Genomic DNA, 26,491 nt, shown 5'->3' on the forward strand with positions numbered 1-26,491 from the left:
CAAATGTTGGCAAAAAATGTGGAGAAACTGGAACCCTCACCTATTACTAGTGGTAATGTAAAATGGTACAGCCACTGTGGAAAACAATTTAGCAGTTCCTCAAAATGTTAAACATTGAGTCACCATATGACTCAGCAATTCCACTCCTAGATATAGAAACAACAGAATTGAAAACATATGTTCATATAAAAACTTACACATAAATGTTCATGGCAGCATTGCTCATAATAGCCAAAAGGTAGAAAAAATCCAAATGTTCATCCACTGATGAATGGATAAAAATGTGGTATACTCATATAATAGAATATTAGTCAGCCATAAAAATAAAGGAGTGATGAAATATACCATGGCATGAATGAATCTTAAAAACATTATGCTACGGGAAATAAGCCACATACAAAAGGAAACATATTACATGACTCCGTTTGTACAAAATATCCAGAAGAGACAAATCCACAGAGACAGAAAGTAGAACAGTGGTTGCCAGGAGTGGGGGAGGAGGGAATGGTAATGGGTACGGCACTTCTTCTGGGGGTGAAGAAAATGTTCTGGAATTAGATATTAGTGATTGTTACACAATCTTGTGAATGTACTAAAAAGCACTGAATCAATCGTACACTTTAAAATGGTGAATTTTATAGTATGTGAATTAAACCTCAGAAAAAGAACAAGGAAATACTGTAAGCCTACAGATAGAGAGGAGGTTTCTGTGCACCTGAGGAGATTTGTATTTAATGGGTTAAGCAGAGCAGAGGGTAGCTCTCACTTAATGTGAAGTTTTTTCCCAAGGGAATGCATTTCTGCTGTAGTATTTTCATCTATTCATTCAACAGATAGCACATGTTATGTACAAGAATCAGGACAGTATCTGCTTCTACTTGCCTGTTGTTGCTTGAAGGCCTCAATCAGTAAATCAATATCAGTAAAAGTGAGAGGAAATTGCAGTCGAGGACCACAGTAGGAGTCTGGGACGTCTATCAACACCCAATAGTCCTGTCTATCCTTGTCCTGGATGTTGCTGTCAAAAAGGTGAGTTACTAATTCTGGAAATGGAAAGACAGAAAAGGGGGGAAAAATCTACATTCCCATACTTAAAATGCAATAAATAACTTCTTGAATACCTAGCCCATGTAAGGCACTGTGCTAAGTGTTATGAATACCAAGATAACCCACACATAACCATGAGGAATGATTTGTTCTGAGATCAGTAGGTACATTCACATGAAGCATCATTATCCCTTCCCAGGTGGACATTTTACCAAAGCAGTGAGTTCATCAGCGGGGAGGAGAGGGAGGAGCACAGGGAAAACTGGTCAATCAAGGTATTTTGATACTCTGAAGCTCTAACTCTACATTTTTTTTTGCCCACTCTAATATCTCAGATTTTTACTAATAGGGCTAGAAACATAACAATACATTGTATTTGGTTCAAATATCTGTGGCTATTCAGAATCTACAGAAAATTAAATGGCAACATTTAACTTTTCCCTGTTAGACACTTCAAATTCTACTTACGTAATTGATTTGTTTCTCTTGTCACATAAAAACCAATTTTCTGACATGATTTTCTTTTTCTTCTTGGTAACAAACCATAGGCAGAAATTCCCAAAGGACCTCTCTCTCGAAGAGATATTTCTGTGTAACGGATTACCTGCACTGCCCATTTCAGTAGGTGCTGAGACCCAGGATCTCTTTCTTGCTAGACTGCCTATGAAACAGTCAGCCCAAGAAAAGAAATCTGGCCAATTCAGGTGGAGAAAGATGAAAAGTGATATGGTAGATTGATTGCAAAAGTATCCCCAATTCTCTACTCCAACCTCTAGTCATGCTCTTTTTAATGTGATTTTGCAGCCACTCTCATCAAGAGTCTCCTTCCCCAGACCTTGAAGCTGGGTTGGGTTTGTGACTTGAGTTGGACTAAAGAATATGGTGGAAGTGTTATGTACCAGTTCCAAGCCGGCCTCAGGAGGCCTTGTATGCTTCCATGCTCTCTCTTTTGAAACTGTGCCACTACCACAAATCCCAGGCTAGTCTACTGAAAGCTCCAAGACCATGTGGAGCAGAGCTGAGTCACCCAAGCCACAGCCATCCTTGATCAGCCACCCGCCAGCAGACCTGTAAACACGAGGGAACTCCAACCAAGACCCAAAAAACTGCCAAATCAAGTCTGCCAAGATCAGCAGAAGTGCTCAGCTGATCTGTACACTTGTGAGCAAAAAGAAATGTTTATTACATGCTACTGAGCTATTATGGTTGTTTAATACACAGTATTATTGCAGTAACAGATAACTGATAGAGAGGACAATGACATACTCTTCAGCTCATTAATACTGAATTGCTACTAAGCTCATTAATTAGAAGTTCTCTAGGGTTTCCCTGGTGGCACAGTGGTTGAGAATCCGCCTGCCAATGCAGGGGACAGGGGTTGAAGCCCTGCCTGGTCTGGGAAGATCCCACATGCCACGGAGCAACTAAGCCTGCGTGCCACAACTACTGAGCCCGCGTGCCACAACTACTGAAACCCGCACGCCTAGAGCCCGTGCTCCGCAACGAGAAGCCACTGCAATGAGAAGACTGCACACCACAACGAAGAGTAGCCCCTGCTCACCGCAACTAGAGAAAGCCCGCATGCAGCAACAAAAACCCAATGCAGCCAAAAATAAATAAATAAATGAATAAGAAGTTCTCTATAGGTTTGGAAGGTATGATGTTAGCAGATGTAGACAGAATACGTTGTTTTTCATTATTCAGTTATGCTGAGAGATTACAATTAAAAATTAAACTTGAAATTTTTTCTAAAGTCATAATATTTGGTAATTTTAAAATGTTTTCTAAATTATTGTGTACTCCAATATTTTTTTGTGGTAATTGACGATGTTTTATAAGAAGTTAAATTTAGGAGTAATAATGTCTGTCTTCAGTGTGGTCCAGCAGAGGTTATTTTTCTCATTGGGATTTGGTTTGAGATTTGAGAAAACTTAATTATTTCATTTTATGTTTGAAAACTAGAAATGCAGAGCATCTTGGTCAATTTTATCTCAGGTTCATTTTGCAGGCAGAAAAGCCAAACTATTCTACTTGACTATCTTAATGATCATTTCTACTTGGTAGTCTTTCTTAGAATAGCATCTTACTCCAAAAAAACACCTTTCTTCTTCCCAGCTTTACTTACTGAAAAATCAGGCTCCTCTTGGGAAAACAACAACAACAACCAAACAAACAAAACCAAAAACAACCTCAGCAGTTTCACTATATCATCTTTTTTTTTTAACATCTTTATTGGAGTATAATTGCTTTCCAATGGTGTGTTAGTTTCTGCTTTATAACAAAGTGAATCAGCTATACATATACATATATCCCCACATCCCTTCCCTCTTGCGTCTCCCTCTCACCCTCCCTATCCCACCCCTCTAGGTGGTCACAAAGCACCGAGCTGATCTCCCTGTGCTATGCGGCTGCTTCCCACTAGCTATCTCTTTTACGTTTGGTAGTGTATATATGTCCATGCCACTCTCTCACTTTGTCCCAGCTTACCCTTCCCCCTCCCCGTGTCCTCAAGTCCATTCTCTAGTAGGTCTGCGTCTTTATTCCCGCACTGTATCATCTTATAACTACCTTACTGAGAAATCCCAACTGGTGAGGTATAAAAAAGAACTGATTTTCTTTTCCCGATCATTGCCTTCACCAATGTTCTGTCAACTTTCCCTTTCTCATCAGCTAACTGACACATCAAGTCAATTCCACCAGTTCTGGTTATTAAAACTCAGTCTTGTTATTTAAGACCATAATAAAAATATTGCTTTTCTTCTTAAAAAAAAAAAGTCCAGTCTGGCCCTTCCTTTCATACATTTGATGACCCTCATTTCTTATAAGTTCAGTGATAAATATATGAAAAAGCACCATTTCCCTAAACCAATTGTTTTCTTTTTTTTTTTGGTCTTGCTGTGCAGCTTGCAGGATCTTAATTCCCCAACCAGGGATTGAACCTGGGCCCCCTGCAGTGGAAGCACAGAGTACTAACCACTGGGCCACCAGGGAATTCCCTAAACCAATTCTTTTTTTTTTTTTTAATTTAGTTTTGCCTGCATTGGGTCTTCGTTGCTGTGCACGGGCTTTCTCTAGTTGCAGCAAGCAGGGGCTACTCTTTGTTGCGGTGTGCCGGCTTCTCATTGCTGCGAAGCACAGGCTCTAGGCGCCTGGGCTTCAGTAGTTGTGGCACGCGGGCTCAGTAGTTGTGGCTCGTGGGCTCTAGAGCGCAGGCTCAGTCGTTGTGGCGCACGGGCTTAGATGCTCCGCGGCATGTGGGATCTTCCCGGACCAGGACTCAAACCTGTGTCCCCTGCACTGACAGGCGAATTCTTAACCACTGCGCCACCAGGGAAGCCCCCAAACCATTCTTAATCAAAACTACTCAATATGAAATATCAATAAACATCAAATCATAATCCTTCTGCTGGTTTTTATCCACATAAAAAAGAATAACATAGATTTTCTTCCTAACGTGGGTAGCTAACGTGCATCATATGTGAAAACAATCAAAAGCGTTAACATTTCAAATGCAAGTACTGTCCTTGTGGGCTGTAACTATTATAACTAATAATAATAATTTAATGAATGCCAGCTATAAGAATATTTGTGCAACAGGTGATTAGAATTAATCCATACCTATTTGGTTTACAATTCTGTCAACATGAATCTACAGTAATTAAATATAATAAAATCTTGACTTATAACTGAATGATGCCTTAACAAGTTGTTCTAAAGAAAATACCTCAAAAATACCCCCTACACACAATCTTCTTTTGCCCAGTACAGACTCAAAATCTGGACTAGGAAAAATCTAAAGCCCATAATTAAAAAAAAAAAACAATTTCTGCCTCTACCACCTGCATATGTCACTTTGAATACAAGCTCCAGACGTTGCTGGAAAAAGAAAAGCACAAACTGAACCATGTTTATAGTTATTTCATTTCTCAATTATGAATCTGGATTAAAATCATGAGTGTTCATACAATAAGTTCAATAGATGCCAAGATGAAAGTTTGTAAAATTCAACACCTGTTCTTGATTTTTTTAAAAACTCAGAAAACTAGGAATGGAAGGATACCTCCTTAACGTATTTTTTAAAATTTAAATCAACGGTAATGGTTTTTCCATTAAATCATTAACAAAACGAGGATGCCCACTTTCACTGTTTCATTTTAACACTGTTCTGTATCTCCAGCAAATATAATAAAACATGAAGCCAAAATAAGAGCAGTGACTCTTGCATAGAAAGATATAAAAATAAAGTTACTTGTGACCAGTGTGATTAAATATCTACACTCAAGGAAATCAACTGAAAAACTCCCGGAATTGATAGGAAAATTAAAATAATACAGCGGTTAATCTCACTGGTTTGAATCACAGCTTCACCACTGATAAGATGAATAACCTTGGGAGGTTACCTTATAAGCCTCAGTATTCTCATCCACAAAAGGGGGATGAGAATACTAATTCCACTGGTTTGTCATGAAAACTAAATGAAATGATATATTTAAAGCACTTAAAAGACATGGCACATGGCATTTAATAAATATGAGTAGTAATAATAATAATTATTATTATTTAATGTTACTGCTCAATAGTATCACAATACAAAATAAACAGACATAAACCAAACGCTTCACTAAATACTACCAATAATCTTTAGGGAGATATGGGGGGGAGATATCTTATTCACCATAGCAACAAAAAATATAAAATACGTGGCTTGATAGGACATTTTGATTGATCTGGGAAGCAGAAAGAAAAGTCAAAACAACACTTCCACTCACTCCATCCCACTCCCCACTTCCACCAGACTCTGTTTAAACCTGTTGCTATGTATATAGCAGCTTTGGCTTTCTACCTGTGGGAGGAGGCTGATGTGAAAAATCAGACTGGGGAATGGATGTGCAGCATCTCCCCATCAAGTCCTATGAATTGGCTTTGAGCAAGCAGTAGGACATGTAGGTCACCTCTCATCTTTGGAACACCCAGAATGTCTCAGCATACTCTGTGCCTCAGAGTTAAAACCATTAATCTGGCCCTGGTATCTGGAAATGTTAAGTGACCTTCCAGTCCCTAAATATACCCTGCTTAGGGGTCATAGCACTTCTGCCAAACAGGCCTAGGTAGAGGTTGTCTGGAACTCTCCCACCAAAAAGGGCCATCAGAAAGCAACTTACAGTAATGTACAGTATGGTGACTCTAGTCAATAATACTCTATTATATATTGAAAGTTGCTAAGAGAGTACATTTTAAAAGCTCTCACCACACACACACAAAATTGTAACTATGTGAATGGATGCATGTGTTAACTAACATTGTGGTAATCATTTTGCAATATATGCATATAAGAAATCATTATACTGTACACCTTAAACTTATATAATGTTATATGTTAACTATATTTTAATAAAGCTGGAAAAAATTTTGAAAGTGAAATCAACATACAGCAATAATCTGTAAATCTCTTTTTCTGATACATATAATAACTAAATCAGTATGATTCTAGGACCCTATAATAGAGAGATGTATAAGATAACAGACAGCCCGGAAATATGCCCTATTACACATTTTTAAATGAATATATTATGAAGGAGGCACTACAAAACATGGTGAAAAGATACATTATGAAATAAATGTCATGGGGAAAATTTGGTTAACTACTTGGACATTTTCTTCGTAGGTGTGTTTTTTAATTATTCTCAACCACTAGGCATCAAATTTTCCTTTTTTAGTTTAATATCAAAAATTCAAAATTTATGAAATGTTAAAACTTTTAGAAGTCAAATCATAAAAAATCTAGAAAAATAGCCATGGTAATCCACATTTTAAATATTTCAGGGCCTTCTAAGTTTAAAAGCCAAGGATTCACAAAGAAAAAGATATTTAGACTTGAAAAGAAAGATAATTTAAATAATTAATGGATGAAAATTTCCTAAACCTGACAAAAATATCAACTTAGATATAACAGAAGCTCAGCAAACCCCACACAGGATAAATAAAAATGAAACCTCATCAAGGCATATTATGGTTGAATGCTATTTTCCAATGTCACTTAGGTTATTTTGTTTCTTCCCCACCTCCTTTGGGTGATGGTTATTCATTTGTAATACAATTAAGTTCATTTGTCACAGTGTGTATTCTACTTGGGAATCACATTCTCTCTCTCTTCCTATTTTTAATTAATTATTATTATTTTTTTTAGGGATGTGAAACATTATCATGGTTCTAAGAGTCAGAACTACAAAAAGGTATTCTCAGAGATGTGTCACTTTCCCCTCATCTCTCCTACCCAAACCCCATTCTCCCCATTCTTTCTGCCCTGCTCCCACCCATCCCTCCATTTCCTGTAGGTAAATAATGTCATTAGTTTCTGATTTACCCTGTAGGTTTCTCCTGTATTTATTTTTGCACAAATGAGCACACATAGACACACACACATGCGTGAACACTCTTATCAGGCAAGGGTTTCTTAAGCAGGATACAGAAAGCACTAACCATAAAAGAAAAAACTTGTACTACATTAAAATCAAGAATGTCTACTCACGGGCTTCCCTGGTGGCGCAGTGGTTGAGAGTCTGCCTGCCGATGCAGGGGACGCGGGTTCATGCCCCAGTCTGGGAAGATCCCACATGCCGCAGAGCGGCTAGGCCCTTGAGCCATGGCCGCTGGGCCTGCGCGTCTGGAGCCTGTGCTCCGCAATGGCAGAGGCCACAACAGTGAGAGGCCCGCGTACCGCAAAAAAAAAAAAAAAAGAATGTCTACTCACCAAAAGACATCATTTAAAGATTAAATACTAGGGGGATAGATAAAAGCCAAAGACTAGGAACAGATATTTGCAATAAATTTATCTAACAAAGATTCACATTCTCATATTTAGAATACCTACAGAACTCTTAGAAATTGGTAAGAAAAAGGCAGATACCCAATAGAAAAATGGGCAAAAGACCTGAACAGGCACTTTGCCATATGGGATGTCCACGTGACTGCTAAACATTCAAACAGGTGAGCAACTTCTCTGCTCACCAGGGGAATGCAAATTAAAGCAGAAATGTGATACTACTACATACTCACCAGAATGAATAAAATGAAAAGGACTGATAATTTCAAGTGTTGGCAAAGATACTGAACAATTGGAACTCTCATACACTGTTGGCAGTATAACTTGGTACAACAATTTTGTAAAACTGTTTATCAGTACCTAATAAAGCTAAGCATATGCATGCCCTATAACTCCAAACTTCCTTTCCTGGGTTGTGGTACATCTTTATAATAATGGTCCCCAACGAATCATGTCTCCTTGTATTCATATCCCTTTACAAGATAATGCTGCTGCTACTGCTCCCTGCAAGAGATGGATCTTTCCTAACCCCTTTGAATCTGCACCTAGCCTTGTGACTTGCTTTGACCAATAGGATATGGCAGAACTGATTTTGTGTGAGTTCCAGAGCAAAGGCCTAAAGAGGCCTTGTGGCTTCTGCCTTTGCCCTCTTGGGATCTAGCTGCCATGTAAAGAAGTCCAGGATATCCTGTTGGACAGAGAGGCTGCATGAGGAGAACTGAGGTACCCAAGTTCACAGCCCACACCAAAGTCCCAAACATGTAAGAAAACCATTTGGACCTCCCTCTCTAGCCCAGCTAAGTTGAGTGAGCCCAACTGACAGCACGTACAACAAAGACAAGCCATCCCCACTGAGCTCTTCAAATGCCTGACCCACAGAATCACAAGCAATAAAATGGTTGTTGTTTTAAAGCACTAAATTTTGGGGTGGTTTATTATACAGCAATAGATAACTGAAAATGAGCATATAGCAAAAGAAAAGAATATATATGTTCACTAAAAAGGACAAGTACACGAATGTGCATAGCAGTACCATTTAAATTACCAAAACTGAAAACAACTCAAATGTCCATAACAATAGAATGGATAAACTTTGGTATATTCATAAAATTAAATATTATTCAGCAATAAGAATGACCAAATGGATGACTCTCACAAATATAAAGTTGAGTAAAAGAAGCAAAACTGTATGTTTTCATTTATACAGAGAAGTTCAAAAACAAGCAAAACTAAACTAGGAGGTAGAAGTCAGGAAAGTAGTGAGGAGGGTGCAGGGATTGGGTAGTGAGTGGCGGAGAACAGGAGGGGGCTTCTGTGGCTATGATAATGTTTTATTTCTTGTTCTGGGTGCATGTTACAAGGCTGAGTTTACTCTGAGAAAATTTATTAAGTCATATACTTATCATTTGTGTACTTTCCTATAATTTGTATACTTTTCTTCCAGAAAAGTTTACATAAGAAGTTTAAACCACTGTCCCCTTCTCTGATAAAATTTTAAAAATATTTTTAAATCACTGGTATAATTTTTTTAAGCAGATTTTTAAAAATACAGAGCCTAAGTAAATATCTTTGCGCTGGAACCCAGCCATCTGTGGCTATGAATATCCATAAGTGATTCTGATGCATAGCTCAGATTAAAATATTAGGTCATTGGCAGAAAGAGGGCTGTTTCATTTCATTATTATTATATTTCCTCTCAGAAATATTTTTGCCAAAGAACATGAAGCACAAACAACTGTCTTCAAATTGTAATTAGCTAAAAGAAAAAAAATGGCAAAATACCTACTTCCCACCCACTGCCCACTCCTCAGGTTTGGCTATTCCACCTTTCAGAAACCTTCTACAGATCATTAAATGCTTTAATTAGTTTCACACATATGTACTTAGCTCAGAGCATACCATTAAAACACCCTTCTTTCACCACTTTGAAGGATGCTCACTAGATTAAAAGATGCTTTAGATGCCATACACATTTTTAACTAGAGCAAAAATAGTTGGCCCAAATTAAAGAAAAATGAGCTTCTAAGTCAAGTGCCTACCTTGAAGATAACAACAGGCAGATCTTAATTTGCAGAGAAATACATGACTTGTGAATAACTATAATTTTTTTTTTTTTTGGCTGTGCCGAGTGGCATGTGAGATCTTAGTTCCCTGACCAGGGACTGAAGCCATGCCCCCTGCAGTGGAAACACTGAGTCCTAACCACTGGACCGCCAGGGAAGTTCCTCAATAACTATCATTTTAAAATCATTTTGAATCACCCCTATATTGTCTGTATCTGAAATGATTTATTCAGTCATTTCAGAATGACTAAATAAATGATAGATAAATACACAGCCTGACAGACAGCTAGCTAGCTATGGAGAAAACAGAGACATGATGGTGCCAACTGTGTTTAATCCCCCACCCAGATCTGTTTCATGAAATAGTCAAGATATTTTGATCTCTCAGCACAAAAGTTCTGTAGATTAAAAATAAGATCCTCTTTACTAAGCTACTATTGTACATTAGTAGGTTGTGGTTCAGAGAAGGTATTCAACATACTAATGTAAAATGAAATCTAATTCAGTTTATTTATTTATTTATTTACTTTTTGCGGTACGTGGGCCTCTCACTGTTGTGGCCTCTCCCGTTGCGGAGCACAGGCTCCGGACGCGCAGACTCAGCGGCCATGGCTCACAGGCCCAGCCGCTCTGCGGCACGTGGGATCCTCCCGGACCGGGGCGCGAACCTGCGTCCCCTGCATCAGCAGGCGGACTCTCAACCACTGTGCCACCACGGCAGCCCTAATTCAGTTTTTTGAAAATGAAAAAATTAAATGGTCAATTAGTTAACAGCAATCAAGGATGGAAAAAGCCAGTTAAACTGTTTTCACCAGTTGCTTGGTGTCACACAGACAAGACAGATGGGCATCTTTTTAATTTCTTAGTGTTCTCTCATCTTCAGTTTACATTCCTTGATGAGACAATTCAATATTTAATGACTCCTTTTCAAAAGACTAAACTTTTTACTTACCTGAATCTTCCTCAAGTAGACGTGTATAGTTTTCCAACATGAAGGAGAAGAAGTTCGATAGCTGGACAAAATAAAAATACATTGATCAATTAATGAATCCCAAACAGGTACTGTTGGTATTCCACGCAAGTCCCCTTTACTCCTCTGAAGGTTCTCATCTCCCAGCTGCCATAGATGGTAATGGGTATCGCTTCTACCTGCCCGCCTCCTCCCCAGGACTGCCCTTGGCAGATGGGCAGCAGCTCCCCCAGAGTCGCTTAGGATATCAGATGCCCATGTGCTTCTTGGCCATCTGTATGTCTTCTTTGGAGAAATGTCTATTTAGGTCTTCTGCCCATTTTCGGATTGCGTTGTTTGTTTCTTTAATTTTGAGCTACATGAGCTGTTTATATATTTTGGAGATTAATCCTTTGGCCACTGATTCATTTGCAAATATTTTCTCCCATTCTGAGGGTTGTCTTTTTGTCTTGTTTATGGTTTCCTTTGCTGTGCAAAAGCTTTTAAGTTTCATTAGGTCCCATTTGTTTATTTTTGTTTTTATTTCCATTACTCTAGGAGGTAGATCAAAAAAGATCTTGCTGTGATTTATGTCAAACAGTGTTCTTCCTATGTTTTCCTCGAAGAGTTTTATAGTGTCCGGTCTTACATTTAGGTCTCGAATCCATTTTGAGTTTTTTGTGTGTGTATAGTGTTAGGGAGTGCTCTAATTTCATCCTTTTACATATAGCTGTCCAGTTTTCCCAGCACCACTTATTGAAGAGACTGTCTTTTCTCCATTGTATATCCTTGTCTCCTTTGTCATAGATTAGTTGACCATAGATGCGTGGGTTTACCTCTGGGCCTTCTATCTTCTTCCATTGATCTATGTTTCTGTTTTTGTGCCAGTACCATATTGTCTTCATTACTGTAGCTTTATAGTATAGTCTGAAGTCAGGGAGTCTGATTCCTCCAGCTCCATTTTTCTCCCTCAAGACTGCTTTGGCTATTTGGGGCCTTTTGTGTCTCCATACAAATTTTAAGATTTTTTGTTCTAGTTCCGTAAAAAATGCCATTGGTAATTTGATAGGGATTGCATTGAATCGCTAGGTAGCTTTGGGTAGTATAGTCATTTCCACAATATTGATTCTTCTAATCCAAGAACATGGTATATCTCTCCATCTGTTGGTATCATTTTTAATTTCTTTTATCAGTGTCTTATAGTTTTCTGCATACAGGTCTTTTGTCTCCCTAGGAAAGTTTATTCCTAGGCATTTTATTCTTTTTGTTGCAGTGGTAAATGGGAGTGTTTCCTTAATTTCCCTTTCAGATTTTTCATCATTAGTGTATAGGAATGCCAGAGATTTCTGTGCATTAATTTTGTATCCTGCAACTTTACCAAATGCATTGATTAGCTCTAGTAGTTTTCTGGTGGCATCTTTAGGATTCTCTATGTATAGTATCATGTCATCTGCAGTGACAGTTTTACTTCTTCTTTTCCAATTTGTATTCCTTTTATTTCTTCTTCTTCTCTGATTGCTGTGGCTAGGACTTCCAAAACTATGTTGAATAATAGTGGTGAGAGTGGACATTCTTGTCTTGTTCCTGATCTTAGAGGAAATGCTTTCAGTTTTTCACCATTGAGAATGATGTTTCCTGTGGGTTTGTCATATATGCCCTTTATTATGTTGAGGTAAGTTCCCTCTATGCCCACTTTCTGGAGAGTTTTTGTCATAAATGAGTGTTGCATTTTGTCAAAAGCTTTTTCTGCATGTATTGAGACGGTCATTTGGTTTTTATTCTTCTATTTGTTAATAGGGTGTATCACATTGATTGATTTGCATATATTGAAGAATCCTTGCATCCCTGGGATAAATTCCACTTGATCATGGTATATGATCCTTTTAATGTGTTGTTGGATTCTGTTTGCCAGTATTTTGTTGAGGATTTTTACATCTATATTCATCAGTGATATTGGTCAGTAATTTTCTTTTGTTGTAGTCTCTTTGTCTGGTTTTGGTATCAGGGTGAGGGTGGCCTCATAGAATGAGTTTGGGAGTGTTCCTTCCCCTGAAATTTTTTGGAAGAGTTTGAGAAGGATGGTGTTACATCTTCTCTAAATGTTTGATAGAATTCACCTGTGAAGCCATCTGGTCCTGGACTTTTGTTTGTTGGAAGATTTTTTTTTTTGGCAGTACGCGGGCATCTCACTGTTCTGGCCTCTCCCATTGCGGAGCACAGGCTTGGGACGCGCAGGCTCAGCAGCCATGGCTCATGGGCCCAGCCGCTCCGCGGCATGTGGGATCCTCCCGGACCAGAGCACGAACCCATATCCACTGCATCGGCAGGCGGACTCTCAACCACTGCACCACCAGGGAAGCCCCGTTGGAAGATTTTTAATCACAGTTTCAATTTCACTACTTGTGATTGGTCTGTTTATATTTTCTATTTCTTCCTGGTTCAGTCTTGGAAGGTTATGCCTTTCTAAGAATTTGTCCGTTTCTTCCAGGTTGTCCATTTTTTTGGCATAGAGTTGCTGGTAGTAGTCTCTTAGGATGCTTTGTATTTCTGTGGTGTCTGTTGTAACTTCTCCTTTTTCATTTCTAATTTTATTGATTTGAGTCCTCTCCCTCTTTTTCTTGATGAATCTTGCTAATAGTTTACCAATTTTGCTTATCTTCTCAAAGAACCAGATTTTAGTTTTATTGATGCTTGCTACTGTTTTCTTTGTTTCTATTTCATTTATTTCTGGTCTGATCTTTATGATTTCTTTCCTTCTGCTAACTTTGATTTTGTTTGTTCTTCTTTCTCTAGTTCCTTTAGGTGTAAGGTTAGATTGTTTATTTGAGATTTTTCTTGTTTCTTGAGGTAGGCTTGTATAGCTATAAACATCCCGCTTAGAACTGCTTTTGCTGCATCCCACAGGTTTTGGATTGTTGTGTTTTCATTGTCATTTGTCTCTAGGTATTTTTTGATTTCCTCTTTGATTTCTTCAGTGATCTCTTGGTTATTTAGTAATGTAGTGTTTAGTCTCCAAGTGTTTGTGTTTTTTACGTTTTTCCCTTGTAATTCATTTCTAATCTCATAGCGTTGTGGTCAGAAAAGATTCTTGGTATGATTTGAATTTTCTTAAATTTACTGAGGCTTGATTTGTGACCCAAGATGGGATCTATCCTGGGGAATGTTCCGTGCGCACTTGAGAAGAACATGTAATCCCCTGTTTTTAGATGGAATGTCCTATAAATATCAATTAAATCTATCTGGTCTATTGTTTCATTTAAAGCTTCTGTTTTCTTATTTATTTCCATTTTGGATGATCTGTCCATTGGTGTAAGTGAGGTATTAAAAGTCCCCTACTATTATTGTGTTACTGTCCATTTCCTCTTTTATAGCTGTTACCAGTTGCCTTATGTATTGAGGTGCTCCTATGTTGGGTGCATATATATTTATAATTGTTATATCTTCTTCTTGGATTGATCCCTTTGATCATTACATAGTGTCCTTCCTTGTCTCTTGCAACATTCTTTATTTTAAAGTCTATTTTATCTGATATGAGTATTGCTACTCCAGCTTTCTTTTGATTTCCATTTGCATGGAATATCTTTTTCCATCCTCTCACTTTCATTCTGTATGTGTCCCTAAGTCTGGAGTGGGTCTCTTATAGACAGCATATATATGGGTCTTGTTTTTGTATCCATTCAGCAAGCCTGTGTCTTTTGGTTGGAGCGTTTAATCCATTCACATTTAAGGTAATTATGGATATGTATGTTCCTATGACCATTTTCTTAATTGTTTGGGGTTTGTTTTTGTAGGTCCTTTTCTCCTCTTGTGTTTCCCACTTAGAGAAGTTCCTTTAGCATCTGTTGTAGAGCTGTTTTGGTGGTGCTGAATTCTCCTCGCTTTTGCTTGTCTGTAAAGCTTTTGATTTCTCCATCGAATCTGAATGAGATCCTTGCTGGGTAGAGTAATCTTGCTTGTAGGTTCTTCCCTTTCATCACTTTAAGTATATCATGCCACTCCCTTCTGGCTTGTAGAGTTTCTGCTGAGAAATCAGCCATTAACCTTATGGGAGTTCCCTTGTATGTTATTTGTCGTTTTTCCCTTACTGCTTTCAATAATTTTTCTTTGTCTTTAATTTTTGCCAATTTGATTACTATGTGTCTCGGCGTGTTTCTCCTTGGGTTTATCCTGTATGGGACTCTCTGCACTTCCTGGACTTGGGTGGCTATTTCTTCTCCCATGTTAGGGAAGTTTTTGACTATAATCTCTTCAAATATTTTCTCTGGTCCTTTCTCTCTCTCTTGTCCTTCTGGGACCCCTATAATGTGAATGTTGTTGCCTTTAATGTTGTCCCAGAGGTCTCTTAGGCAATCTTCATTTCTTTTCATTCTTTTTTCTTTATTCTGTTCTGCAGCAGTGAAATCCACCATTCTGTCTTCCAGGTCACTTATCCGTTCTTCTGCCTCAGTTATTCTGGTATTTATTCCTTCTAGTGTAGTTTTCATTTCAGTTATTGTATTGTTCATCTCCGTTTGTTTGTTCTTTAATTCTTCTAGGTCTTGGTTAAACATTTCTTACATCTTCTCAATCTTTGCCTCCATTCTTTTTCCAAGGTCCTGGGTCATCTTCACTATCATTATTCTGAATTCTTTTTCTGGAAGGTTGCCTATCTCCACTTCATTTAGTTGTTTTTCTGGGGTTTTATCTTGTTCCTTCATCTGGTACTTAGCCCTCTATCTTTTCATCTTGTCTTTCTGTGAAAGGAACTGCAGGACTGTAGTTCTTCTTGCTTCTGCTGTCTGCCCTCTGGTGGGTGAGGCTATCTAAGAGGCTTGTGCAAGCTTCCTGATGGGAGGGACTGGTGGTGGGTAGAGCTGACTGTTGCTCTGGTGGGTAGAGCTCAGTAAAACTTTAATCCGCTTGACTGCTGATGGGTGGGGCTGAGTTGCCTCCCTGTTGGTTGTTTGGCCTATGGCAACCCAACACTGGAGCCTACCTGGGCTCTTTGGTGGGGCTAATGGTGGACTCTGGGAGGGCTCATGCCAAGGAGTACTTCCCAGAACTTCTGCTGCCAGTGTCCTTGTCCCCACAGTGAGCCACAGCCACCCCCCGCCTCTGCAGGAGACCCTCCAACACTAGTAGGTATGTCTGGTTCAGGCTCCTATGTGGTCACTGCTCCTTCCCTTGGGTCCCACTGCACACACTACTTTGTGTGTGCCCTCCAAGAGTGGAGTCTCTGTTTCCCCCAGTCCTGTCGAAGTCCTGCAGTCAAATCCCACGAGCCTTCAAAGTCTGATTCTCTAGGAATTCCTCCTCCTGTTGCCGGACCCCCAGGTTGGGAAGCCTGACGTAGGGCTCAGAACCTTCACCCCAGTTGGTGGACCTCTGTGGTATAAGTGTTCTCCAGTCTGTGAGTCACCCACCCAGCAGTTATGGGATTACATTTCGCTGTGATTGCGCCCCTCCTACCGTCTCATTGTGGCTTCTCCTTTGTCTTTGGATGTGGGGTAGCTTTTTCGGTGAGTTCCAGTGTCTTCCTGTCAATGATTGTCCAGCAGCTACTTGTGATTCTGGTGTTCTCACAAGAGGGAGTGAGAGCATGTCCTTCTACTCCACTATCTTGGTTCAGGCTCGAATTTTCTACTTTAAATGGGTGAATTGTATCCCAATAAATTTGTTATTAAAGAAGACTCAATATTTAAAGAATGTACTAATACTGGAATGTCTGTGTACAAAGCATATCAATTTGAGAGCTCACCCTCCCTTTGTCTCCATCACTATATTCTACAGTACTTAAAAGGACAGTCAATGCTGTGAACTGCTAAAGGAATACCTGACTGAATCACATTATATAAGTTTTATAGCTACCAAGAATAAATTCAGCAATTTCTTTAATTCTTTTTGAAATTTTAATTATTTTAAATATTTATTATTTTATTTATTATTTTTATTTTAATTATGTTTATTATGTGCTAAATTTATAAATATATGATTGTTGAAAACTACAAATGATACAGAATGAAAATGCGAAGTCCCCTTCTACCCACTTCCACCCACCAACCATGCTTCTCCCCAGAAATAACCAGAGTAAATACTTTCTGTATATCTTTTTCCAGACTTTTACAGTATGCTTCATTTTCTTTCGCATATATGGGATAAAACTTCATATTGTTCTACAAGTTGATTTTTTCATTAACAAATACGTTATACCAGATCTTTCCAAGATCTTTTTATTGTTAAAAGTACTTTTTTTCTATTAAAAAGCATTAAAGCTGGATTTACATACCGCTTTTGCAAGCTTGACAAAGTCCTTCCTCACCCATTTATATTTTCTTCTAGAATTTTCATATGTTTGCTCCCTGCTCCCAGGAAATTCTTCTATTTATTTAACTCCTTAAAGTACTTTTTTTACTTCATAAAGTAACAACTTTACTATTAGGGCACATACCAGAAAAACAGAATAAGACCATTTTTTACTAGTTAACTAGACATCTGGCAGCCCTCTTAAAAATATGAACTTCAGAACTGAAAAACACCATCCTCTTCCCAAATCATACTCTCTCAGTAGCTAGTTCCAAAACAATGTCACTATATCTTCTATAAAAGCCTTTCACCAAGGTTCTTCAGCTTAAAATGCACTCAAACTTTCATTCTTTCAATAAAAGGGGTAAAGGGAAGCATTTTACCAAAATAAGAGACAAGCTTGCAAAACAGACCTCCAATTGGCCTTGTTCATCAGCATATTCGATGGACTGGAAGATGGTGAGGGCATAGCGTTGTCTGGTCTTCAGCTGAGCACTATGACCTCGGTACCAGTTCTGGATGACCAATGCGGCTTTTAGCGCTGCAGACCCACAGGATACGAAAGGGAAAGAAAAACAGTTACTGTGGAGCTATGGGGGGAAGGTAAGTGCTTCAGAAAAAATCAGTCCACCTGGATTCCTAGGTTCTAAGAACATAAAAACTACAGACAACGAGATGTTCCTTTATGTTTTTGTACAATGTCCTCAAGTCTCAAATACTCAGGAATAATGATGACCCAGCCATCAAGAGTAGCATTTTTGGAGCCTGAATTTGAATCCCAACTCTGCTGACTACCGTCTATGTGATTTTGGGAAAGTTATTAGAACTCTCAAAGCTTCAGTTTCCTCGTCTGGCACTATTTGAAGTCTATGTACACCCTATGAAGTAGCAATTCCATTCTTCATTATATACCCCGAAGCAATTCTCACACAGTCCATAAAGGAGACATACGGGGATACAATGCTTCTTTGTTGGCAGCCGTAGGGAGTTTGACACCAATGCAACCTGGCTTTCCACTGCTAGGAAGGAGAAGATGTGACTGTGGTGAGTGTACACCATGGAATATTATGCCACAACTGGAAGCGATATATAGCGACGTGGATGGGTCTTCAAAATAGTGCTTCAGTTAGAACAGTTATCAAAAAGTTAGAGACAGAATGGAATATAACATGATACCATTTTATATAAATTTAAAATACACGCACACGAAATCGCAATATACGTTTCGTAAGAATATACAGAAAGGAAAAGATACTAAAAATAAGAGATTGGTTATTTGTGGGGGGTGGGTGAATGAATGAGCATAGAGTATATGGTTAAAAGGGAATAAACTAATGAACTAACTACCATAAGAAAGGGCCTTGCGCAGACCAATGATGACAATGTACAACATACTGAGAAGTATGATTCACTCCACCTTCTCCACCTGCGATTCAACTGATAAAAGACAGATGGATAAATGAACACACCTCCCTCCTTCACAGAGTTACTATGAGGATGAAATGAGATACTACAGGTGAAGAGTTTAGGCCAGTGCCCAGTGTAAAGCATTTACTAAATAAATGGCAACTATAGTGACAAGTATTGTGTTGTTTGTGGATTATTCAGGCACACTGACTCTCTTCTGGGGCTGGGAGCCTTTGAACCATCCTATAGCTTCATAGTTTTGAAGAAAGAAATCAGGTGAGAGAGAATGAGATTTAAAATATAGTCTCTTACGCCTTTCTCAACTTTTACAGTGACGAGTAATCAACACCAGCTGGCTCCTTTTATTCATGCTATAATTTTTCCCAGTTAGCCCATAAGAATCAAGAGTTAACTCTAACAAGAACAATTTGAGTTCTGAAGCAGCAATCCAGCCTCTCGGCTTAGTACTGCTGTGGTATAACGAGTACACACTATCCATCTGAGGGTGTGTGTTTATGAGCTTCTCCAAGGCTGTTGGGTTCCAGAGACTCTTGTTTCATTATTCAGCTCTCAGAAAACCCCAGGAAATAGGCGTAAGGTCAAGTACCGTTATCTTTATAGGGAAAAACCACAGGGAGAAGAAATCAAGTGACGTTCAATATCACTAAGTGAATAATTCCATGTCTGAAATCTCAAGTGTTCTCACCATATCATCATGCGGAGCCCAGCTTCACCTGAAAGGTCTGTTCTGTGGGACACTCACTGTCATGACCAACCAAGCCTCAGCTCAGGGGCTCTGTTCACCAAGCACAGCGGAACTGTTCCAGGGCTGAACACTTACTGAGGGCCAGGCAGTGGACTCATCTCTGCAGTCAGTCCTCGCCATACTGTGAAGCTGGGAGAGACTAACTTACTTAAGTGCACTTAGCCAGTAAGTTGAAATGGACAGCGAGGAATTGCACCCACCTCTCAACCTCTTAACCTCCATAGAGCTATTGATCTTTTTCTGTGCCTCACTTTCTACGTCCGCACAATGACGTAGTGGAATAAATGATCACTAAAGTCTCTTCTATTTAGTATTAGCAACACCAAAAAAAAAATCAAGCTTAGTGTTATTTCTATAATTAACAGTAAAACAAAGTAGCTACCATACGTTAATGGTCTACTACAAGACATTTAGTCCCCACAAGTATTATCATCTCCATGTTACACATAAGGAAACTTCAGGTTCAGAGAGGCTAGCAACTTCTAGTACCCTCAAAGACTTCCTAATTATATATAATATTTCATTAAAAAATTCACAAACTAGTGTGAACAAACAGGTTACCACCTCAGAACCCAAGAGCCAGGAGCAGAAGAGCCATGCCAACCAGGACGCACAGGGCTCACTTCCTTAGAGTCCACAGTCTTGGCTCAAATGTTGCCTTCTCCGTGAGGCCTTTCCTGAACACCCCTTGTAAAATGGCACCCATCCCCATTGCCTATCTCCTTCTTTCCCTCCACAGCACTTGTCACCATCTGATATAGCATATATTTTACTCATTTGTTACTGTCTGTCTCCTTTCACTAGAATGTAATCTCCATAAAGGCTGGGATTTTGGTCCATTGGGTTAGCTGCTGTGTACCCTGAGTCTGGAACAGTCCCTGGAACATAGTAGATGCTTGATAAATATTTGTTGAATGAATGAATGAGTGAAATTACTGTTTAGTTAAAACTTCCTGTCTTGCGTTTCTCTTCATGCTAATTGCTGAATCTTATGTTTGGTTTTGTTTTTTAAATAGGAGTTTATTTGACAGTCCTTTAAATAAGAAGTTTTATATTCAAAACGGTAAGGCATTTAAAGACTCTGCTTTTGAAATTCTGCTATCAGAGGCCTCCTGAGGAGGCAACAGGATGAGTGAATATTTAATGTAACTTTAAGGGGCCTGATATCCAAGCAGGAAGAGCGACACAAGTGTGATAGAACTGATTAAAATGAATTCAAATGAACTGGAAAGAGAATGAACCATCTAGTGGCAAAAGGCTTTAAACAAGGAGGAAAAGCATCTATTACCTCAGCTGTTCAAAGCACGATGAGAATAGGGTATGCCTCAACTCTGGGACCACAGTTTTCACTGTTGCTTTTGTTTACAGATATCTGCCATCTGCTAGAGTATGTTTCTGTCCCAGCGAGACTTTCAACTTCACTGGAAAAACAGCTCAAAGCACATGCCCAGCAGACATGAGATGGTCACAAAGCCTGCTTCTTGAGCAGCAAGGCAGGGACCCTCTGAGGCTCGCTCCTCCAGAAACTCTGACATCCCTGCAGAGCAAGGGTACAACATAGGATCCTTGCCCCTGGAAAGTATTTTTCTCAAACAAGAGGGAAACGAGAGGAAAGCATGAGGTCCAGCCTCCAAAACAATGACAGATATTTTAAACAAAACTATCACTTTCCCAAATGACAGATCATAGTTTTATCATTCTTGGAAACATATGGCCTTCCAGTCAGAGAAGGGCAAGAAATAGAGGTCATTACTTTGACTTTTTATTTACCCACATACTCGCCCACCCACCAACCCATCCACATGGGATAATAAAAATAAGTTCTGAATTTGTAATCTGGAGACTTCCGTTTTGGTCCTAACTCAACCAGGTGCCAACTGTGTAACCTCAGGCAAATTGCTTAACCTCTCTGGTCCTCGGTTTCTCATATGAACAATGATAACTTGGGATTATGTGACCTCTAAGATTCTTTCCAATTATAAAATACTCTAATTCATCCCTCTATTTTTTTAATGCCCCAGCTGCAGCCTACCTAGCCTGTAGCAAAGCTGAAAATAACCATTAAAGGACAAAATAGGATGTGTAAATATGAACACTCAAATCAGAAGCTTCTGGATACAAAAGACAAATTCTAAAGGCTACTCAAAAAAAAAAAATCTGAATTATCCTTGTAGAAAAAATCCAAGTCAATTCATTAATATCCTTGGCTTTCCCATCAAGGAACCGTAGCCAAAGTTTGCTAGCAATTGGTCTAGGAACAAACATTTCACCTATTACTTCTCCTTTAAATGGCCTAAAACATGATTACTGTGTATATTCTGTTAACTGGTACAAGTGATAGCCAATAGAAGATGGGGAGAAACGGATGGGGAAGGAAGTGAAGACAAGAGGGGGTGGGGATACAGAGACACATGGGAAGGGTCTAAAGTCCAGAGGTTTCAATGAAAATTGAGAGATCAGAGAATGGGATAATGATCATAAAGATCGCAGAGGTGGAGCTGATCCAGGAGGCCACAGGGGCCAGGAAATGGGAATGAGCAGCTGAAGTGGAGCAGGTGAACGACTGTTCTAAAACAATCATTATCGTGAAAATACAAATTTTTAAAAATTATTATTGTATGAGAAATTTATCTATGTAAAAGATTTACTATCATTTTAAATCATTAAAATATTTTCTTGTAGGAAGTATGTTCTATTCAACAATTCAGTAACGACCTTTAATCCTCACTCAGAAAGAAAAATTAAATATCTTGACTACAATTCTGTTTTATGTCTCCCTTGTTATTAATTAGTAATCTGAGTTATACTGCCACACTCATTCACCCAAGATCAAATATAATGAGCATTAAATTTTTGTCTTTTGCAGCTGCTAAAAAGATAATGCAGTATAAAGCCATGATCATATAGAAAAGTGTTCTGATTACGGGAAATACAGGCATACCTTGGAGATATTTCAGGTTAGGTTTCAGACCACCACAACAAAATGAATAATGCAATAAAGAGTCACATGAATTTTTTTGTTTCCCAGTGCATATAAAAGCTATGTTTATACTATATTGTAGCCTACTAAGTGTGCAATAGCATTATGTCTAAAAAAATGTACATACCTTAATTAAAAAATACTTCATTGCTAAAAAAATGTCAAAACAATCACAATAGTAACATCAAAGATCGCTGATCACAGATCATCATAACAAATATAATAAAATGAAAAAGTTGAAAATACTGTGAGAATTACCAAAATGTGACACAGAGACACAAAGTGAGCAAATGCTGTTGGAAAAACGGTGCCAACAGGGTTGCCACAAACCTTCAATTTGTAAAAAATACAATATCTGTGAAGCACAATAAAGCAAAGTGCAACAAAACAAGGCATACCTAAAACTGGCAATTGGGGCTGAGGTACTGCTCTTTCTTACACTGAATCGATGCGCCTGTCTGTAACAGGATTTTCTAATAATTAACAGGATCCAACTATAAGGCTGGCTTCTTTGTAAATTATCTAGTCAAGGCTGGAATCTGGTAAAAAAATAAAGAGGTGGGACTTCATATCCTTTCAGCAGTACTTTCTACCTTCTAAAGGCTCACGATTCTACAGTAGATATCTAAATAGTCCATGTCAGAGTCTCATAATACCTGACATTTCTAAAGCAGAGGTGGATCAATCACAAAGCAAATAGAGAAAAAGATGAAGATGAATTTAATTGGTATAAAGAACAGAAAGGATGCTTGGCTTTTTGTTTGCCTGTTTCATGTAGGCAATAAATGTGTCTGTAGTATCAATCCTATATAAACCTCAAGGCCAACACATTATCATATTAAAAAGTGAGTAATTAACTGAAAATTGTTATTGAGAGGGATCATAATTTCAGATGAAGAAAGCAGTCTCCTTTTACAAAGAAAAGTACTTGTTTAAAATGATTCCCAATTGATGCCAACAAACTAGGGATTATAGTATATGATGTGGGCTGAAAATAAAGATATGGCAGTTTGGGCATACTGATGATAATTAAAGCCATGGGAGTAAAGTCACCCAAGGAGAGCATTAGAGCGACAAAATAAGAGGGCCAAGAGGAACCCCAATATTTTAAAGTTGGGAGAAAACAGAGCCCTCATAAACAGTTAAAACAGAGACATAAAAGGAAACCACGAGAAGATGCTGTCACTGAAGCTAAGGGCCATGAGTATTTTAAGACGGGAGTGTACAGGAGTGCCAGGTGCCGCCAGGAAGTCAAGCAAAGTAAGTACTGAAAATGCTCCATGGGATTTCAAGGTCATTCAAGAACTTGTCTAAATCATATTCCACAGGATGAGGTAAATGAGAAGGTAGGAGACAGCAGTGTGAACACACCCTTCAGGAGCAAGCTCTCTGAAAGGGAGGAGAAAGAGCAGAGTGACTGGAGGGGACAAGAGGGCTAGGGAAAGCTCTTCTTCCAAAGGGAAGGAAAACACAGTTACAAAGGGCAATTATGCACAACTGGGAAATTATGAATATGAACTATATGCTAGAGAATATTACTCTATTAGTTTTAATTTTTTCAATGTAATATAGGATTGTAGTTATGGAAGAGAATATCCCTTTTTTTAGGACATTAATGCTAAAGTATATAGAGGTTAATATATAATGTCTGCAACTTACCAATACTTTCAAATAGAGAGGGAAATGGAGCTGGAGAGAAAGAAGGAAGAGAGAGCGAGAGAAAGAGAGGGAGAGAGAATGGTAAAGTTAACGTGAATCTAGGTAAAGTGTATGGGGTATTCATTGTATTATTCTTACATCTTCTCTGAAGGTTTGCAATTTTTAAAAATAAGATGTTGGGGGGCTTCCCTGGTGGCGCAGTGGTTGAGAGTCCGCCTGCCGATGCGGGGGACACGGGTTCGTGCCCCGGTCCGGGAAGATCCCACATGCCACGGAGCGGCTGGGCCCCGTGAGCCATGGCCGCTGAGCCTCCGCGTCTGGAGCCTGTGCTCCGCAACGGGAGAGGCCACAGCAGTGAGAGGCCCACATACTGCAAAAAAAAAAAATAAGATGTGGGGGGAAAACAAAGCAGAATGGTCAAACCTCCTACTCAAAAAAAAAAAAAAAAAAAGGAAAAAAGAGGAAAGGCACTAGAACCTGTTAAAATGTTAATGAAGTATCAGCTAAGGGAGTGAGGGGGGAGGCAGAAGGGGAAGAGCAATGCCCCTCACTCCTACACATGCACCTGCAGCTACAGAAAACAGTCATAGTCCTTTGAGTGACAAGAACTTTAAAGAACATCTTATCTGATGTCCCATTTCACTGAAGAGGAAAATGAAGGAGGTCCCAGCTCACAGGGATTTCTGCTAGACTACACAGTGCCAGTAAAGACTGATGGCAATTATAACCAAGAATCCTCCAACACAATAACAAGAAGGATGGCAAGGGCTCCTCTAAATTTTCTTTCAGAAAATTCTTTAGAGAACAACAAAGATAAAGGAAACGGTGGTGTTCATAGTTTTTCCATGAAAGTCCCAAATTTAAATATGCAGCATTGTAAAGGAGTTAACACTAGGAAGGAGGAGGCTGGGGGTGAAGGGAGGGGATCCCTCGGGCAGTTATGAATGGTTTGATTATTAGATTTTTTAAACAGCTAGGTTAACTAGATGTTATTCCAAGAATTAAAGAAATATTTTGTTTTGTTAGAAAAGAGACAACAGGCCCAAAATGGAGTCACTTGTGCTAAGCTCCATGTCAGTAAACCGAGACTTAATACATAACCTAATTGTATTTTCCAGCCTCTCTTAGGAATGTAATCTTAACCAGTCTAGAATTTCCTGGCCAGCACTAGTGAGGTAATCAACCTGAAAGACCCTTGTCTTCCCACAAAGGAAGGTGACGTTGCCTGAAATATTCCTTTCTTTCCGTTTATGACTTCCCTATCTTACCCCTTTCTGCCTTTAAAAACCTCTCCTTTCCTGCAGCTTTTTGAAGCTCCTTTCTGTTTTCTGGATGGGATGCTGCCCCATTCATGAATCACTGAATAAAGCCAATTAGATCTTCAAACTTACTCCGTTGAATTTTGTTTTTTTAACAGATTTGGTGGCAGCACCAGGAGGACTGAAGGAGACTTCTGATGTCTTCAGCTAAAATGAGAAACAAAGGTGTGGTACCCGTGAACACTTCTGATTTCTCTTTCTCACCATTTCTGAGGGCTGTGGGTAATTTCCTCTCAATTCTGAGCTCTGCTCTCTTTGCAGGAAGCTCCTGATCTAACTGGCTTTCCAGTACACATTACCCCTTTTGGGAAACCCAGTGCAGTCCACAGTCTTCATTTTGGGGGTCTGCTGGTTCACTCCTTTCCCCAGTTCCAATTTGGGAATTGCTGGTGGTGCACACAGTGCCTTCTCCTAGCCAGTCCACAGTAACATCTCTTGGTTACCGCTGGTGTGTTGAAGTACATGTTTGTCTTGTTTTGTGTAGATAAAGGCTACTGGTAATGGGAATCTTAGAAGCCAAAAAAAAGCTGCAAAAATTGATGGACACAAGTCTAGCACTTTGAAAGCTGTTAGAGCGCTTGCCACCTAACTCTAAAAGACTCCTGTGTTAGGATAAGGTGGCCACTGAATGGGTCAGATTGACACTAGGTTGCCGACCAACCTCAAGAAAATTTCTGTGCAACAAGGTACACTGTAAAACACCACACAATCTTCAACCCAGCAGCATATCTGTCTTAGCTATTAGTTTGGCTCTGAGAGACTCAAAGGTTTAGCTAAAAATAAATTAATAATAATAATAATAACTGGAATCCTTAAGTTCTAAGGAGTTAAGTGTGCCACATTCTGACACATATGCTTATTTTATGTCTAAAAACTGTGATCCAGGGCTTCCCCGGTGGCACAGTGGTTAAGAAGCCGCCTGCCAATGCAAGGGACATGGGTTCAAGCCCTGGTCCAGGAAGATCCCACATGCCTTGGAGCAACTAAGCCCATGCGCCACAGCTACTGAGCCTGCACTGTAGAGCCCATGAGCCACAATTACTGAGCCCACGTGCCACAGCTGCTGAAGCCCACACACCTAGAGCCCCTGCTCCGCAACAAGGGAAGCCACCTCAATGAGAAGCCCACACACTGCAACAAAGAGTAGTCCCCACACGCCACAACTAGAGAAATCCCGTGTGCAGCAACGAAGACCC

The 26,491-nt window shown here is 39.2% G+C and overlaps 1 protein-coding gene across 1 annotated transcript in view; it reads right to left on the reverse strand.

Annotated features, from left to right (window-relative positions):
• PPEF1 (protein phosphatase with EF-hand domain 1) overlaps positions 1–26,491 on the reverse strand; it is a 112,956-nt gene that overhangs the window by 65,214 nt on the left and 21,251 nt on the right. Inside the window, exons 2-4 of the mRNA XM_060003015.1 lie at positions 17,578–17,705; positions 10,886–10,946; positions 883–1,043 (exon numbers count right to left, since the gene is read on the reverse strand). Coding sequence (XP_059858998.1) covers positions 883–1,043; positions 10,886–10,946; positions 17,578–17,705 — 350 coding nt within the window. The remainder of the gene's footprint in view (positions 1–882; positions 1,044–10,885; positions 10,947–17,577; positions 17,706–26,491) is intronic.

The sequence above is a fragment of the Delphinus delphis genome, chromosome X (assembly GCF_949987515.2).
Source record: "Delphinus delphis chromosome X, mDelDel1.2, whole genome shotgun sequence".
In the NCBI taxonomy this organism is placed as follows: domain Eukaryota; kingdom Metazoa; phylum Chordata; class Mammalia; order Artiodactyla; family Delphinidae; genus Delphinus; species Delphinus delphis.